Below are 19,080 nucleotides of genomic sequence, written 5' to 3'. Positions count from 1 at the left end.
AAGAGGTCTGCAAGACACATGCTATGACCCAGCAAAGACAAATAGTGGCCTCCCATACACAGGACTAGAGGAGGAACATTAGGGTTCAGCATAACAAGAACTGACAAACAAAATAGAAACAGAAGCATGGATACAAGGAACAGACTGACAGATCTCAGAGCAGAGGGGTAGGTGGAGACTGGATGAAAGAAGGTGAGGGGCTAGCCAAAGAACATGTGTGTATGACTCATGGACACAGACAACAGTGAGGTGGTGGCCAGAGGGAAAGGGGGATGCGTGGTGGCTGGAGGTGGTCAAAGGGAAGGAAGATGGAGACATCCATAATAATGTCAACAATGAAAATAAAATTTAGAAAAAAGAACTGTCAGTGGACTTTGACAAATTGAACTTCCTGAAGCAATTTAGAGGACAAGGATTTATTGCTTCAAAGAATGTGGACTACGCAAATTGGGGATGTAAAGGGATTACCTGTGCTGTCACTAAGGGCATCAGTTGGAGGTCCGACCTGACTGGATGGACTTTGAGCTGAGCACAGCGGCTTGACAGTGCCTCTTTGTTTCTCCATGGTTTTCAGAACTTTTCCCACCCCACAAAAAAACCGTATTATCACTGCCATTTATTAATTACTTACTGGCACCTTATCTTAGTTAATATGCATAATGTTTCTCTGTTTATGATTACCGTGCTCTGTTCATAGAGGAGAAATCTGAGATTCAGACAAGTTAAGTGACTTGTCCAAGGCCACACGGCTCGAAAGTGTGGGAGAGCTGGGCTTTACCCTGGGGCTTTCTGACTCCAACACTATACACATACTTCATTTTTAGGTGAACTTCTTATTGAGTACACAAACCATGGAGTGAACACGCCCAGGTACCCACCACACAGATCAGGCAGTAGAACATTACCAGCACCTCAGAGGCCCTTTCAGCTCCCATCCAATCCCTGCCCATTGTCTACGTCAAAGGAAGCCACTGTCAGTACCAGTATTATCATAGATAACTTTCGGCCTATGTTTGAACTTGATACAGAGTTTGGCTTCCTTTGTTTGTATAGTAAGATTCACTTACATTATTGTACATAGCAGTGGTTCATTAGTCGTTATTGTTATGTAGTGTTTTATTGCATGACTATTCCACAGTTTATTAATTTACAGCTATTGATGGGCATTTGGTTGATTCTAGTATTTAGCAATTTTGAATACAGCTTCCATAAACATGCTTGCACATGTCTTTTCGTACATTACTATGATTTATGATGGGTATATACCTAGGGTGGAATTGCTGGGTAGTAGATTTTTCATTGAATTTATTGGGGTGACGTTGGTTAATAAAATGAGATCTCGGGTGTACAATGCTGGAGTACATCATCTGTATTTCGTATTGTGTGTTCACCACTCCCAGTCTGGTCTCCTCCCATCACAATGGGTCCCGCTTTACCCTCCTCTACCTCCCCTCCCTCTCTTCCCTCTGGCAATCACCACAGGGTTGTCACATTTAATGTAAATTGCCAAATAGTTTTCCAAAATGGCTGAACAAAACAGGTACTTTCACCAGCAGTGTGTGAGTTAAGTTACCCCACATTCTTGCTGGCAATTCGGCATTGTCAGTCTTCATCATTTGAATCATTCTGGCGGGTATGTTGTGGTATCTCACTGTGGTTCCAGTTTGCTTTTCTTTGATAATTAACAGGGGTTAGCATTTTTTAAAGCTTGTTGTTTTCAAGTAATGTCTTGAAAATATACATAATATACATACATATGGGAAAAAGACTATATATATATATATATGTATTTGTGGTGGTCATTTGAAGGTAATGTGTCTCTTTTCTCCAAATGTTTTATACATTTTCATCTTCGTATTTGGTTTTCAGTAACTTGGTTCTGATGGGACTAGATACAGTTTTCTGTGTATATATTTTGTGTGCAGTTTGTTGTGCATATTGTCTGTGGCTTAAAGTATTTTTATTGATGTAAGAAAGTTCTTGAATATAATACCTTCATATATTGTTTCAGACCAATTTTTTCCATTCTTTGGGGGCTCAGATTACACATATGTTCAACTTTTCTGTTATATATGTCTCCTGTGTTTTGTTTTTGTTGTTGTTGCTCTGTTTTCCATCCCAGATTCTCTTCAATATTCTACCTAGATATATTCTACGTGCCTTTACATATTCAGTTTCTTATCTTAATCTGCTGTATCTTACTAGATTTTAAGCCCATTTATTGTGTACCAAGCTTCGGATATTATGTTTCAATTCTAGAATCTATTTTTATTTTAAGAAATATTTGTTCTCTCCACTGACATTCTCCATTTCGTCCTTGATTTCCTAAACATATTAACTATAGTTATAGTAACACCTGGGTCGAGTATGTACAATATTTTGATCTACTGTGGGTCTGTTTCTATTTTCTTTTTTTTCTTGCTGTGCATTGATCTTTTTTGTGTTATGCCTGGTGATTTTTTACGTCATGCCAAGTACTCTTTATAGAAAAACTGTAGAGAAAATTTGTTTTAGATTTTGTGAGCATCCCACAGAAAACATTTACCTTTGTTTCTGGCAGACAGTCCAGAGGCAAATCACTTAATCAGAACAGGGATTTGTTGTTTCAGAGTTGGTTTTCAGCCTTTTTGGGAACAGGTCTGGTTTGGTTAGTCTTTACTTTCAGGCTGCGTGCATCCCTTTATGTCCCACCAAAGTCCTGGGTATTTACCAGGATCTCTCCCACATGATGTGTTTTGAACATTAACATTTGTCTTGCAAACCCTTTGGCCAAAACTTTGCTTAGTGCTGCCTACAAATAAGCAAATGCCCTGAAGGGAAAAGTAGACATGGATGTCAGCCTCATGTTCTCTTTCTCATCATGGATCATCAAGTCATTACTCTGTTGATGAGTCTCCTATGCTTTCACGTAGATTTATTAATATATATTTTCATCAGCTTTTGTAATTGTTTTGTATAAGCAGGGAGAGTTTGCTTATACTAGCTGGCCTGCCATAGTTTTAGGAGAAGTTGCAAAGTTCATACTCCTAATATTTCTGTATGCTGCTTCTTAAACAGAAAATTCAATACAAAGACCCACTCCTCTAAGAATTTATAATCTAATTTGGAGAAAAACTTATAAATAAAATTTTTTCTAATAATAGAATATTACAGTAAGCTAAGTTAAAAGTATCTGGGAACTCTTTGAGGCCATGGGCCATGCTTAATTAATTTTTATGACCTAAATAAATGCTTGATAAAATTATTTAATTGAATGGGTATGAATACAAGTACACTAGGAGTTTAGAATAGAATAAAAATATTGTGTGAGATACAGTGTCTAGGCAGGATTCATTAGGACATAAAGAATTTCTTGCTACATGTGTTGGCAAGGTTTTGATAGGTTGAGGGGAGAAGAAGCTAAGTAGAGGAGAAAGCATATGCTAAACCTGAAGATAAAGCTGACCAGCAGAGGAGACACTGAAGATACCAGCCTACCTGTGACAGAGGATTTTTTATGACTAAGTACTAGATGGATATAGTAGGGCCATGTGGTTAGAAATGGGGGAGACCACACTGTGGGATGTTGTTTTCTTCTCTGGGCAAACAGGTTTTCAGAGTATAGTCAAGCTTTGAACAGCACAGGGGTAAAGGGCACTGACTCCCCCGCACAATCAAAAATCAGAATATAATGTTTGACTGTCCCCAAACTTAACTACTAGTAGCCTACTATTGACTGGAAGCCTTAGTGATGACATAAACAGTGGATACATAAATTTTACATATATATCACATACTATGTTGTTACTATAAAGTAAGCTAGAGAAAATAAAATATTATAAGAAAATCCTAAGGAAGAGAAAATACATTTACAGTATTTATTGAAAAAAATCTTCATATAAGTAGACCCATGCCATTCAAATCCATGTTGTTCAAGGGTCAGTTGTATTTCCATGGAACGTTAATAGAAGTCAAGTCAAAAGTAGATAAATAAATAAGAAAGACATTGAACTTTGGGAAACATTGGTTCAAACAGAGTTGTTTACTGCAAGATTTCTTCGAACCTTTAAAGTATGCATTGTGAAATTCTAATACGAGGATGTGTGTGCACTGAGGGAGTGTTTGCTGGAAGGATACCTATTATGAAAGGACTACAAAAGCTGGCGCTCTGGGAGTATTCACATTTCTCCTACTTGCCCTTAAGTATGTCAAGCACAAGTATTTTCTCAGTACTTATTAATTGAATGAATTGGTTTCAGTGGATGAAGGAAGAATTAGATGAAGGTGAAGTCAGTTTTTTGGCAAGACGAACCTGTATGGTGGTATAGGACGGTCTGTGGGGGCATGCCATTAAAGCTGAGACAGGAAAAAAGAAGCTGTTAACGTTGTCAAGACCTAAGTTTTTTTTTCGCTGGGGTACTGTTGTGGCATCCTTGAAAATGGAAACCAAATGGATAAAAATGATATTTGTAAGGAGAATTGATAAGATTTGGTGATAGATTAGATGAAGGAGGAGGGAAGTTCTCAGGGTGCTCAGAGTCTGAATGGCTCTGAGGATGATGGTATCACTGTACGGAAGAAGGAATTTCTGTGCAGGACTTTGTTCTGTTTCCTTCAGGTAACGTGATGATCTGATGAAGGTGGTCATGACGGAAGGGTCTACTTCCATGACATTTTACCTTGTGTATGAGAACTTGCTGTGTGAAAAATGATGACAAGTTTTCAAACAATAAAGCTCATGGTGGGAGAGTTTGAATGAACAGTACATTAAAAATACTCTATTTAAAAATAAATCACACTGAATTTGAGTGAGGGCAAATGTTTTGTGCAAAGATTATTAGCCCACAAGGCAACAATTTTTCTAGTTCATCAATTCTATAATAGCTACATATAAAATATATAAATAGAAACATTTGAAGTGTATGGCTATGAAGGTTGAGTAATTATTTATAGATATTTTTCTATTAAAAAACTAGACAATTCTAAAATTATTAATGAATGGGCCCTGAATTTGGGGAATAAAAAGGCTGTGAGATTGAAAACATAGTTTGTCTAGTCTAGACAGACACACTAGAGGCAAAACCTAGGCAAACCCAGGCCACCACAACTACCCTCTATGTCTGATCAAACCTAACAAGTCCCGAGGGAGCTGGCTTCTCCAGCTCAGAAAAGCCAATGGACAGAATGGAATCAGCCCAGACTTCAGACTTACAGACCTAGACTTAAATCCTAGAGAGAATAAGATGTTTGTTCTTAGTCTACTTATCCATAAAATAGGAAGAGTAATTATCTCACAGGATAGTGGTAAGGATTAAATGATATATAAGATAATTAGTGCCATAGGCACTATGCATACCTACATACATCAGTGAATGAACTGTGTTGTAGTCCTTTAAATATATCTTCTATCTACCAACCAGATTTGATTTCTCTCCAAAGTCATGTGTTCAGTAATAGTGCACCAGGAGTCTTGGGAGATGCTACATTTGTGATGAGGGCAATTAGGAGTGATAATCAGCCTTGGTGTAATAATAATTACCAAAAAGTATTCTGAAACATTTTCAAAGATGTTTACATGTGAATGATAGTAGTTATAATGGTCAAATGTTGATAGAAAAACATTTTGTCCTGCTGGAGAAATTGTAAGTGCGTAGGTAGTTGTATCAAGATTCAAAACAAAGTGAATCTAAATAGCAAAACATAGTTTTTATTCATCATAACTAATATCTCTTTTCCATTACACTAGTGAGAAGAAGCTCATTACAGACGCTCTTAATAAGAATCAGTTTCTAAAGAGACTGGATCCCCAGCAGATCAAAGACATGGTGGAGTGCATGTATGGAAGAAACTACCAGCAAGGGAGTTACATTATCAAGCAAGGAGAGCCAGGAAACCACATCTTTGTGCTGGCAGGTGGGTTTCACAGATTTTTCCAGTCATCTATAACAAATATTTTGCCTGTTGTCTTATAATTTTGGAAACATTTATAAAAATGCAAAATAATTTTCTGTATTTGCAGGAAATGTAACAGATTGCACTCAAGAAATATTAACATTGTTGATCAAATTGTGATGATAATGCTTAACATTTACTGAATGCTTTCTGTAGGTCAAGCGTCCTACTGATCAGTTTGTGAGAAATCCCGTTCATCTTCTCATCAGCTCTGTTAAGCAAAGGTTGTATCTCCATGTTCCTAATGTGGACTGTGTCCCAGAGAAGTTAAATAACTTGTGCGGGGCCACACAGTTCCTACGTGGTGGAGACAGGACACAGACTTAGGTGATCAGGCTCAGGGCCACACTTCAGTCATGATGCCACTCACTCCAAGGAGCTGTTTCCATTCAAAATACTCTGCTTATGTTGACATTTTTGGGTGATTGTACCAGAAAAAAAGAAACAATTACTTTTTATGGAGTTGTAAAATATTTTGGCTACATACCATCATTTGAAAGATAATTTGGGTACAGTTTAGCCGATAAATCAAATGGAGTGCCTTAAAATTAAAACGGATGTTCTTAGAGCCTTTTACATGGCTTTCTTCCCATATGATCACTTGAACATGCCTCGCATGCTGGAAAGATTGTCATGGTTAGATAGGCAAAGGGTTTATTTCTCAAATGCATATCAAATGCATAAGTCTTATAGTGGTACCCAAAACTTTTTTATTTGTTTTAGATAAAGAAGCAAAAATGATCTGAATAGGGCTTATGGCTATTGAACACCCTGTCAAATTCTGAATTGCACCAACTTTTTGAGTTTTAAGGAAAAAAGTTAAATTGGCTTACTTAGATGGGATGGTGACCTAAGATATGCTGTGGCCTTCTGTTTTGCATTTTAGTTCTTGGCAATCTAAGCAATGCTTATACATTTTTTTATTTTAAAACTACTTTTATGATAGCCTCAAACTTATATACAAACACAGCACCAGGACATTTGGCTATATCTTTAAAACAACAAAAATACCAAAATAAATGTATAAGCTGAATATTAACTAAAATTACAGACCACTAAAATTTAAGTGAACATTAGTGTGAGAGATGATGCTAAGTTCACTGAGTCACTTTTTGCAGTTAGTCTTTAAGTTTGGCATGTTCTAGTGAACAGGTGCTGATCCAGTGATCTTGCCACTTCTCAGGCAGTGCTTCTACAATTCTCATTTACTTGGGGTCTTCAGTGTGGAGCAGAAGTTGCCCATCTAAACAAATTAATAAGCATGTGTTGTTCTATTTATAGTATGTGAAAGATTGTTTTCATGCACTTTGATCCTTTAAACAACCCAGTCTCATAATTATTGATTTATTATTTGCCACCTACATCTTTGTTGACAACCTTAAAATTCTATAGTTCTTCCCAAGTAATTATTTTACCAAAGAAGTGAATTATAGTCTTCATTTAAGCAACCTTAAGGATTTTTAAAAATTATTTTATCATCATTCAATGATAGTTGTCTGCATTTATACCCTACCACCCCCCCACCAGCCAAAACCGCCTCCCTCCCTTGCTTTCACCTGCCCTCCCTTTGTTGTGTCCATGTGTCCTTTATAGTTGTTCCTGAAAAAGCCTTCAAGCTTTTGAGGACAGATCATCAGGAGTAATTTTTCCCTCTTCTAATTTTTTTCCTAGCCATTTGACTTCTGCTCTAGCATTACTAGAACCTTCTGGCAAGAGAAGATATGTCATTAAGACAGAAAATATTTATGGAACCTACTAGGAAAAGATGAGAAGCTCCTGTCAGCCCACCTTGCTTCTTGCCAGTGAGAGGGCTGGTACAAGGAGCTGGCAGGAGGCTTGGGCAGAGAGAAGTTAGAACCGAGGGTGGCATTAATACAGCCATTCTAACTAGGTCTCTAGCACACAGGGAAATGAAAATGGGACAGTTTCTTATTTGAATAAATTATCTGTTATCTCAGGACTGAATTGTCTCATTTAGTTGACTGAGCAAATTAATTTGTTAGTTAAAAATATCCCCCTCATAAAATATAGCATCAATAGCTAATGGTAAATTATATTTAGCATAAACGTTTGATATTCCATGTATCTTCAGTATTGCTCAAGTCCAATGAGACATAACCAATTAGAAAAAAAATGTAATGCATTAAAATCTGTGCTACCAACTTGACGGTACCATTAAGTGGTATTCATGGAATAGAATTTAGTTGTAATGAGAAATTATTAAAATTTTCATAGCTAATTTATAAGATTTGGAGCCAAAACAGTTTACTTATTGATAGAATATAAATTCTTTTGAAATCAGTATCTTTTCTGTCTTGTCCACTCCATCTCTGGTATCTCTGTTTTGTCCACTCCATCTCTGGCACCTGGATCAGTTCCTGCGTCAGAACTGCACTATAAGTACTCACTTCAGATTTGTTGAATGGATGGACAGAGATGATCCAGGGCTACTTAATAGTGAATTAGGAGAAGGAATGATTCTCATAAGAATATAAGGTTTTCTTTGCATACTTTTTTTTTAAGGGAAGGAGAGAAGGAGAGAAACATCAATGTATGGTTGCCTCTCATGAGTCCCTTGCTGGGAACTGGCCTGCCACCCAGGCGTGTGCCCTGACTGGGAATCGAACCACGATCATCTGGTTCACAGGCCCGCACTCAATCTTTTCATACTCTTTTGGTTAGGTAAAGTTTTATTTGCATTTGTTCAAAGGGAAAGAAGAATAAAATCCTCAGGGGAAAACAAAATAGAATCGTGAAGAGGTACCTGAAGTGCTGCCTGTCCCTTCCCCCAATCTTTGCCTAAATAAAAATTAGCCTCAAACCCGTTTTTATTTTTTTCATAAGACTTTATTTTTTAGAGTCTTTTTCATTTTATAACAACATGAAGAGGGAGATATAGAGGTTACCCATATGACCCTGTCCCCACACATGCATAGCCTCTCCCATTACCGACACCACTCACCAGAGCAGTACCTTTAAAAAGTTATTTTAATTTATTTTTTGTTCCGAGGATGCACCTATATTAACATATCATAATCACCCAAAGTTCATAGTTTACTTTAGGCTTCACCCTCAGTGTTATTCTATGGGTTTAGACATGTATTGTTCATTGTAATATTATACAGAGCATTTGCATTGCCCTAAAAATCCTGTTTTCTGCTTATTCATCTCCTTCACCCCAGCCCTGACACCACTGGTCTCTCTGTTTTTTCCATAATTTTCTCTTTTCTAGAATGTCATGCTTCTGAAATTGTTTGCTTTCACATATAATATGCATCTACGATTCCTCTGTGTCTTTTCATGGCATGATCCCTCATTTCATTTTAGCATTAAGGAACATTACATTGTCTGGATGTACCACAGTTTATATATTCATTCACCCACTGGAGGACATATTGGTTGCCTCCAAGTTTTGACAATGAAGAATAAAGCTTACATAAAAATCTGTGTGTAGGTTTTTGTGTGGGTATAAGTATTCTGTTCTTTTAGGTAAATACCAAGGAGCATGATTGTTAGATTGCATGGTAGAAGTATATTTAGTTTGCAAGAAACTACCAACTGTCTTTCAAAAGGGCTGTACCATTTTGTGGTTTCACTGACAATGAATGAGAGTTCCTGTTGCTCCATGTCCTTGTCAACATTTGGTGTTGTAATTTTCCTGATTTTGGCCATTCTAATGTGTGTGGTGGTATCTCTGTTATTTTAATTTGCATTTCTCTATGATGTTTGATGTAGACAAGCTTTTCATATGCACACTTGTAATCTGTGTATCTTCGTTAGTGAGTGTGAAGGCCTTTGGCCCATTTTTCAACTTGGTTATTTGTTTTCATAATGTTGAGGTTTAAGGGTTCTTTGAATATTTTGAACCACATTCCTTTATCAGATGTGTGTTCTGCAGATCTTTTTTTCTCCCAGTCTGTGGCCTTTTTCAAGCATTCTTCTTAATGACTTCCATTTATTAATTCATGTCATTGAATGAGGGGTTAGACACTTACAGAGGCCTTGTAAAGTAACTTTCCCAAGGACACACAGCCAGCGACTTGTTAGAACCAGGCAGGGTTCTTGTCTGACTGCAGGGCCAGTGCACGTCTCAGTTGTAACTGTGAATGGTTGTGATGTGTTCCCAGTACATGCAGTAATTTGTGTTTTTTGTACGAGAGAATTTTTTTCATGGGTTAGAATGAATTTTAAATAAAGTGCTTGCCATTCATGTAACAATGATAATATTCACAATAACTAACACTTACATGGCATTTACTATGTGTGAGTCATTGTTCTAAGTTCCCTACCTATATTAAGTTATTTATATCTCAAAAAATGCATGAAGTAAATATTATTATCCCCATTATGGACAAGGAACTTAAAAGAAAAAAAGATAACTCTTTCAAGAGTAAGTGGCAGCCCTGGCTGGTGTGGCTCAGTGGATGGAGCACCAGCCTGCAAACCAAAGGTTCTCTGGTTCGATTCCCAGTCAGGGCACATGCCTGGGTTGCAGACCAGGTCCCCAGTAGGAGCGCGTGAGAGACAACCACACATTGATATTTCTCTCTCTCTTTCTCCTTCCCTGTCTCTCTCTCTAAAAATGAATAAATAAAACCTTTTAAAAAATAGAGTAAGTGGCCAAGCCGGTACAAGTCTGCATTTTTAAGTACTTTAGTATGTTGAGAATCATAAGATATCTTAACTTTACACTTTGTGTTCTTTCTAATTGTTTATTTTTTAAAAAATTATAGAATCCAAGCAGATTTTGATTTTTTTTTAATTCTACCTGATAGAGGGTCGAGTAGAGGTGTCCCAAGGGGAGAAATTGCTGCCATCCATTCCTATGTGGACCACGTTTGGGGAACTGGCCATATTATACAACTGTACAAGGACGGCCTCTGTGAAAGGTAACTGGAAGTGAAATGTTGTAGCTTTGAATTGTTATACAATGTTAGAGATAATCTGGTTGAGTCGGTATTGCATCCTGATTTAGTCTTTTTGGCTTCCATTGTGACCCCTATACTCTTATTAATAGGAATACTATGCTCATAAAAAGATTTCTATTGAAGCACTTGTTTAAATAATTCAAATTTGAAGAAACTTCCCATCAGATACCTGTATGTAAAATATGAACATGCCTTCCGGCTGAATTACTCCAGTATTTGTTTTAATTATCATTTCACTTTTTCTTTTTTGCCATGTAGACATCTGCCTTTGGCTCCTTCAGAATGTTTGGTTCCCATTATTGATGAGGTTTTGATCATATTATAAACCAGAAAAATTAATTAAACCAATGAAAAAATATAAATATCAAAAGGGATATGAATTACCTAATGAGAGTTTTCATGAATGACTTTTGAAATTAATTTAATTGCTACTCTTTAAGGTTCCTGTTTTGACTTTATGCAATCTTGAGTTTTTTTCTGAATTACTCTGATGAGCTGTTTCTCAGTATTTGAGGCTGGGTTACATGTGTCAGCGTTGCTACAGTATTTGGTAAATGTAGAGTCAGGGCTTCATTCCAAACCTGAATCAGAATCTCTGGCAATATGTTTTTAACATGAATGTTAAGATGATCCTAATTCATGCTAAAGTTTAGTAAACCAGAGCTTTGGATTTTGATCTATTTTGTAGGCTTTCATTATTCCTTTTAAAAATAATCTTACAACCATAATTTCATGTAGGTTTTTTAGAGCTAGTACTTCTGCTCCTCTTCCTGTTTAGATTTTGTTCTTGCTTTTAAAGTCTTTCCTGTAAAAAAAAGAAGTAACCATAGAGATCCTTAAAATATATTGACTCTCTTTAGCAACAATCTCTAAACAACAGAAAAAGACATAAAAACATATTCATACACCCAGAGATCTTTAACTTTCAATTATCTGCTTGTGAATTCTTCTTCACTCTTTGGATTAGCTACTGGTTTTCTCTTGTATCACCGCACAAATCTGAAATACATCCTGATGATGCAATGCTTAATTGGGAATTGCAAACTAATTTTAATATAATTTTTCGCAAAACATAATTAGAAAGAAAATCTTTGGCTCCTCACTTCTAAACCACTGTTCATATAAAAGCCAAAAATGATTTTATAAAATTACTCACTATTTATATCCCTGCTTCCTTCCACTTGCATGTTTAAATAATTTATTTTCCAAGAAATATAATTTTATGAGGACATATTCAAATGTATTGATTAACATTTTGGAATGTTTTCTTAATGTGGGGCTAAATAATATTTTATTACTTTCTTGATTTTATTCCTTAAAGCCATTACCAATGTGAAAACTTGGGCACTAGACCGAGAGGTCTTCCAAAATATAATGAGAAGGACAGCTCAAGCTAGAGATGAAGAGTACAGAAACTTCCTCAGAAGGTAAGAGTGACATTTGTGGAAAGAGCAGAAGATGGTGTAGCAGTTTTGTGGATATGTTGGTTTTAGCACCATAATTATTTCACAATAGCTTCTCTTTCTTAAGCATTTTCCACATGACTCAGCCAGAAATATCTGTACAGTAAATACTACTCTATATAATATTTAATTCACATTAACTTCATGCAATCACTCGTGATTTATTTCTCCTGCTACTTTGCCCATGTACATATAGAGTCACTGTATATTGTATAGAAAACTGCAAAAACAAAAAAAAAATCCTAAAATACTCACCTGGGTTGCTCAGTTGACTTCATAAAATATTATATAGTTTAGAAGATAGTCTTTCTCATAATGCTGTGCTTAGAATAATATTGAAATTATTTTATTTCACTATTCTTGCTTGCTTTATCAGAGGCAATCTTCTTATCTGCTTAGCTGCACCATCATCCAGATTACTGTAGTTGTAGCAAAGTAACATGCCAAGAACGTTACAATGCTTGCCGTGATGGCATGGACTCGGGGAACATGCTCATCATACTCATTTTGTGAACTGTTCCATACTTCCAACTATTCAGATACATAAAACTATAGAGAAAGAAATACCTATATAACTGAAGAAGTCAGTTACACATTTAAAAGATTTTTGGAACATATAAGTTTCTCATTTAAATGAGTTCCCTGTTTTGTTTTTCTTTGTGTCAGTTTCGACAGTCTCCGAAGCTGCAGCATATACTGTAATGAACTGTTACCTATGATAAGTGCTACTAATAACAAATAAATTCTAAGTTCTTTTTAAGTATAGTGATTTTATCTTGCAGATGAAGTCTGCAGAACCAATGATTTTAGGGCTGTACAGTGCCTCACATATAGCGAGGACTCAGTAAATATTGAATGAACACGTTGCTAATCAGTAGGACTTTGAAGGCGTTAGGGTTTCTCATACAGAATCTTGCTGCTTTTCTCTCCCAGAATCAATAATGATTCCTGGCAGAGAGCTACAATGATGACAAGTAGGTGCCTTATGTTATGCCAACCAATGCCTTAGTGTAGGTGATCTCAAAATTGAACAACCGAACACAAGTCAGCATTTAAAGCTATTTAGCCACACCTACACAGGGACAAAAAAGTGGGGAGGGTAAGTAAATAAATCAGTGCTGGCGGGTTGCATTTAAATATCTGAGATGAAACCTGAACCACTAGGCACAGCAGTTCATTCCCAAGAAGTCTCATGTGTTCTGGTTAGTGAATTTACTATTACATATTCCCCCCTTTCTTTTTTCTTTCTTTCTTTCCTTTTGTTATCTTATTCATTCATATATTTAACAAATACTTATTGCCACCCCCTAAACACTGTCAATTCAGTGGTGATCAAGATAAACCTGATCTTTGCCTTGATAGAGGAGAGACTGAGAAAAGATTTTTTTCTCACATTAATTTCCTCACCAATCCTCAAAGGTACTGGTTTACAGGAGGGATTTTTCACCCACATTGGAGATCCCAGTGTGGAGCAGAAATGGTAGGGATGTGTTAATTAATGACATGTTCTGGTTATACTTTTACCTTTTCATCAAAAAGAAGACATATTAGAGAAATACATTTCTCTTTCTTTCATAACACAGAGTAAGCCCTTTCTTTTTCCAGTTAAATCTTTTTATTGTGAAGTATGCAGTATATCTAAAAAATACATGGTACAGATGTAATTTTAATACAAGATAACAAAATGAGCACCATCGAGCTACTGTCTGACCCCAGGAGTAGAAAGTTAGTAATGTCATTCTCATGTGCTCCCCCAGTTCACTTCCAGCCTCCTACCCCCCGCCTTTTTGGGGTAGTCTGTGTTTTGAAGTTTAGTACTAATCATTCCCTTGGTGTTCTGTATTATTGTGTCTATAGCTTGATTTAGCCTATTTTTGCACTTCATTAAAATATGGAGTTATTTTTGCAACTCGATATTTTTTGCTCAGATTTATCCATCTGGTTAGTTTAGTCATTTCTTCTGTCATGGAGTTCTGATACCTGACTCTACCACAGCATGCTTGTCTGCTCTGCTCCTGGGTGTCTTTCCAGTGCTTGGCAACCACAGGTTGAGATGCAGGTTCAGATGCAAACCTTCTCACGTGCATCTCCTGGCCTCATGCCTCTCTGTGCACATGTGCAAAGGGCAGTCTAAGACTCCTTTTTAAAAAATCAGGTCCAATTGTGTATTTTTGAATATCATCTTTTTTTCCCCTTAGGAATGTCAAAGTTTAGATGCTAAGAAAAACATTTATGTTATAGAAATTTTATTAACAGTCCTGAGTAAAAATGGGTGAAGCAGAGGAGAAATTTCTCTAATAGAGCAATTTAATCATCTTGATTCGTTCGTCATACTAGTGGAATTTCTGATTTTTTTCCAAATACGTTTCTGTATTGCATTTCATTTTCTGTGTATTATTATTGTAAAGATGTTTCTGTTACATGCCTCTGGCTACCATTAGTTTTAAAAGGCAATATAACATAACTCATCAGAGATCATTTTCATGCTAATTCCTAGGTTCTTCCCTGAACTCAATCTTTACTTAATTACAAAGATTTAGATGAGAATATGATCCTCTTTTGGGAGAAGCACTTCTCATCCATGCTAGTAAGAGATATTGATATGTGGAACAAAACACATTTTCAGAAGTGATTCATTTTGAAAACCAAAAACAAATGTAAAATTTTTTTTTATTTCTCAAAAAGACAAAAATTTGATCTTTCCTTTCATGGCATTGTACTGTTTTTATTTATTTGTCTATGATAAATAACTGTAATTATATGTGTTTGCATAATTTTAATGTATTTGAAATTTCATTATTTATGTGTGATGTATTTTGAGGTTTACTTGGTAAAAATCAAAGCACATTTTTTAAAATGCATGTAAGGATTTTTAAATCTACATATAGGTGCATATTTATGGTTTAATTTTGGGAGATAAATGTTTCTTTTTATTTTGAAGTGTATCATTGCTGAAGAATTTACCTGAAGACAAATTAACCAAGATCATTGACTGCTTGGAAGTGGTAAGAAATTTTAAAGGAAAAAAATGCATTTTTAAGAGGTTGTACAATCTAGTTATTATTAGCACTGTAAATGAACAAAAAGGAAAAGATGTTAGATCACCAGTCTAATAGAGACCAGGAGCCGTTTTCTGCCGTGAAAAACCAGTGGGTCAGTTCTCACTGAATTTGGCACTGTGGTGGCTTTAGATGCGTCTTCTGAAATGTATAAAACAAAATTGTATTTGCATGTGTAAATTTGATTTACATATTTTAATTCTTTCAGTGTATTTTGTAAAGCTAATCTGCCTTACTCAAGAGGCATTTGATTTTCTACAATTAACATCATCATCCCTTACAGAGTTTTTATATTATAAAGAAGTCAGTGTTACATAATTAGGAAATAGAGTTCGGGAAAGGTATATTGGGGCTTTTGGTGGTAGCCTTCTGAATCAGGGCTGTGAAACACTTCATACTTGGAAACTCTAGGCCATGAAAATACATTAGGGAAAAAAACCTGCACTTAAGAAGCACTTTATTTCAACATCTAGAGAAAAAAAAAACAGCATGTTGGAATGTGTTCAAAATCACATATTAAGTGTCACCCAGATGGTTGATTCTAGTCCAAGACTAGTCAAGTCTTTTCGTGAATTATGCTTTTATGGCATTTACCTTGGGGTCTAATGATATGCATTATACAAAAACCTTCAGATTTCAGAGATTAAAATTCAAAGCAAATAACCTCTCCGTAACTTTTTTGGGGGTTAATTTCATTGAAACCAAAATGGCTTTTCCGGAATTTAAAAGAAAGTTAAGGAGTCAAATGTAGACTCTATGCTTTTATGAAGCTGTTCTCAGCAGGAGACAACCCCCCACCCCCCAAAAAAAGCCCCTGCAAGACTGATTGTTGACAGATTCATGCCTCTGTCAATCACAATATACAATGTAAACTAATATCTGTTGAGAAGGCAGCACTGATCATTTAATCGTTAAGTGTAAGTGACATCAGTAATGTTTCCATTTACAATTCATGGACCCCATCCAACAGTTTATCAAGGACAGGCCATGATGACACAGTGCTTGGCCTCGTGTCCCCAGGGTGTTCAGTTATGAAGTCATTTTCAAGAGGACTGCTCGCCCTGAATCTCTTGGGGTTTTCCCAGTGTAACGTAACCCAGTCACAGATGTTACAAATTAATAATTCATCCTAATTTCTGAGTGGTTTTTTTAAACTAGGGAGGCCCTATATTTTTTGTTAGCTGAGGAAAATCTGGTTTCAATATAATACTAATAGAGTAGATTCACCAGAGGGGAATTCCATGCTGACAGCAAATATTAAACTTTAGTATCATTAAAAATAAGTGGTAAATTAGACATATTTATAGCAGCCACAGGCAACAGCTACAGAATATATAGATGGGGTCGGGGGGCTCAAATCCAGTATTAATTAACACACAATTCAAGTTGGAAGGTCTCATCTTTTAAAGCACTCTAGGAAGGCTTTATTATATCTCAGCATTTGCAGGCAGCAGCATGGTTTATAAAGAACTCTTTATTCATACCTGGCAAACACATGTGACTCAGTCACATGTGAAAATTTTCAAACGAGAAAAGTGATTAACAAGGGAGAAATGGAATCTGTGTAACTCTGAGAAAAGCACATTATTTAACAGCATAGGTTGGACTTAGGACCCATCAGCACGGCCGGTACAACAGCACATCACAAATGCATCAGCATTCCGACAGAGCGCCCGCTGAACCTGGGACCAGCTGTCCCACACACTGGCTCCATAATCTTGGTGAAAAAAGGCTGAATCAGGCAGGCTGTTTAGGAGTTGATCTGGGAGTATTTAAATTTTTATACAGGGACCAGGAAGGGAGATTAGAACTTCCCATCACTAAGCAGTTGATCTGATGTGTTTGTTAAGACCTTGATTGTTGAACTACTAGACCAAATGGCCCCAGCTATGGAGAATCCCAGTAGCATCGCTTGCTTTAGTCAAATCACCCAGAACACTAGTCCTGGACGTAGGTGTTGCCTCTAAGTTTCTCCTCCCATTCTGATGTAAAAATGAGAGGGAATAGTACCAATATATTCGCTGACATACTTTAAGCATTAACGAATGAACACCATTTGCAAAGCAGTGTGACTATTGATGATAATAAAAATGATAATGTGACTTCTGCACCTGGCAATTGTATAGCACAGAGAGAAACGAATTTCTACTTCTATGTGTGCTGATCAGTCCAGGCAGCATGGAATCTGACTGTGCTTGATGGAAAGTAACCTAATTCTGTTTCAGAGCTTTGCAGTTTGACACAGTGACCCTCTGCACAGACTCTGACATGACATCTTGGAAACTGGAGGTGTGGTGGGCGTGGGGCAGGCTGTGGTATGTGGAATGTTCTAGTCCTTACTCAGATCACCCATGGGACTGCTTAAAAGACAGATTCGAAGGTACCACCTCACACTTACAGAATCAGAAATTCTGGTGGAGTGGCGGCCCAGAAATCCACACTTTAACTATGTGAGTCTTATGCTTGCTTATTAAAGTTTGAGAAGCATTAGCTCAAAGTTATGAACAGAACACAGGTACTTAGAGTTTGCCACAGTCTACCTCTTCATTCAGGAATTTTTCTTTTCCTTTTTTGTAAATCCTGTTTTGAAAGTCTAGTCTTCCTTATAGTTCCTGCTAACACATGCATAAGTCAGAGGGTTTCTCACTTTAGTGATTGCATCTAGAGCCATGAGAAAGTTGAGGTAATGGCAGATTTTGCCACAGTTTATGATCCAGTTGGTTAAAGGTGGGGCAGCGAGGTGTTCAGGAATGTTTACTAGTCTAAGGTCCAGAATTAGGGTTTGTGGTCACTAGCAGCTGTCAGGTAATTGTGGGGTCTTCTCATCTATAAAAATGAGGGGGGAGTGGGCCACATATCTATGGGCTCTTTCAGTCTTCTAGTTACAGAATTCTGGGTAGTTGGCTTACCCAAGTCAGGGGGATTACTGTTGGGTTTCCTTTTGTAGGCTCTGGTTACCTGGAATTCTGCAATGAGGCACTAAAAATTGATAGGGTCCATTGATCCAAGTATGTTTGTTTTAACATTTCTAAGGTGTTTTAACTGTTGTCCTTGTGCAAACAAAAAGTTGCTAAGTGACAACTAAAATATCTGCATACGGTTTCTTAAGCAACCAACTTGGGTGCATAGTCACATGGTGCGTGGAGGGTTGTGTGTGTGTGTGTGTGTGTGGTTGCGTATCCTCAACACTTTTTTCTATCCACACTCTAAAGACTATAAGAAGGTCCCAGGCTTATTTCTTTGTCTTTGTCCTTCACACCTTTGGTTTTTCTTCTGGTTATATATATATTTTTTTACAAATACTCAGGCTCTCATATTTTGCTAGACTATCACAGAATGAACACTTTTTTACAGTAAAAAAAATCTTTTATCTTTAGCTGTTGCTGCCTGTATAGTTTTCTTCTGACCTCTACCTCTCAGTTTGTCCTGGATTTATTTCCTTATTTTTTATGCTTGACATGCACTCAATATGTACTCTTTGGATTTCTAGAATATTCTTCTTCTTCTTTTTTAAAGAAATAAGTTAAATTCTATCTGCTTAGATGGCTAAGGTTTTCCCATTTTTGAAAAGAATTACCCCCAGAAACTTGTATTTTAAAAGATGGCCCAGATGAGAGTTCATGAAAAAGACCAGGTGTCTGCATCTCAAGGTACAGGGAAATAAATGGAAGCTCCTCCTAAAAGGACTTTGGTTTCATA

At 36.6% G+C, this 19,080-nt stretch overlaps 1 protein-coding gene across 1 annotated transcript in view; it reads left to right on the top strand.

Moving 5' to 3' along the window:
• Positions 1-19,080, top strand: part of PRKG2 (protein kinase cGMP-dependent 2) — an 86,173-nt gene that overhangs the window by 20,963 nt on the left and 46,130 nt on the right. The window contains exons 3-6 of the mRNA XM_037051039.1: positions 5,726-5,892; positions 10,707-10,820; positions 12,181-12,286; positions 15,264-15,327. Of these exons, the coding sequence (XP_036906934.1) occupies positions 5,726-5,892; positions 10,707-10,820; positions 12,181-12,286; positions 15,264-15,327 (451 nt within the window). The remainder of the gene's footprint in view (positions 1-5,725; positions 5,893-10,706; positions 10,821-12,180; positions 12,287-15,263; positions 15,328-19,080) is intronic.

This window comes from Sturnira hondurensis, unplaced genomic scaffold (assembly GCF_014824575.4).
Source record: "Sturnira hondurensis isolate 20B ecotype Veracruz unplaced genomic scaffold, ASM1482457v3 Scaffold0007036, whole genome shotgun sequence".
Lineage (NCBI taxonomy): Eukaryota > Metazoa > Chordata > Mammalia > Chiroptera > Phyllostomidae > Sturnira > Sturnira hondurensis.
This window is presented reverse-complemented; position numbering and strand designations above follow the sequence as displayed.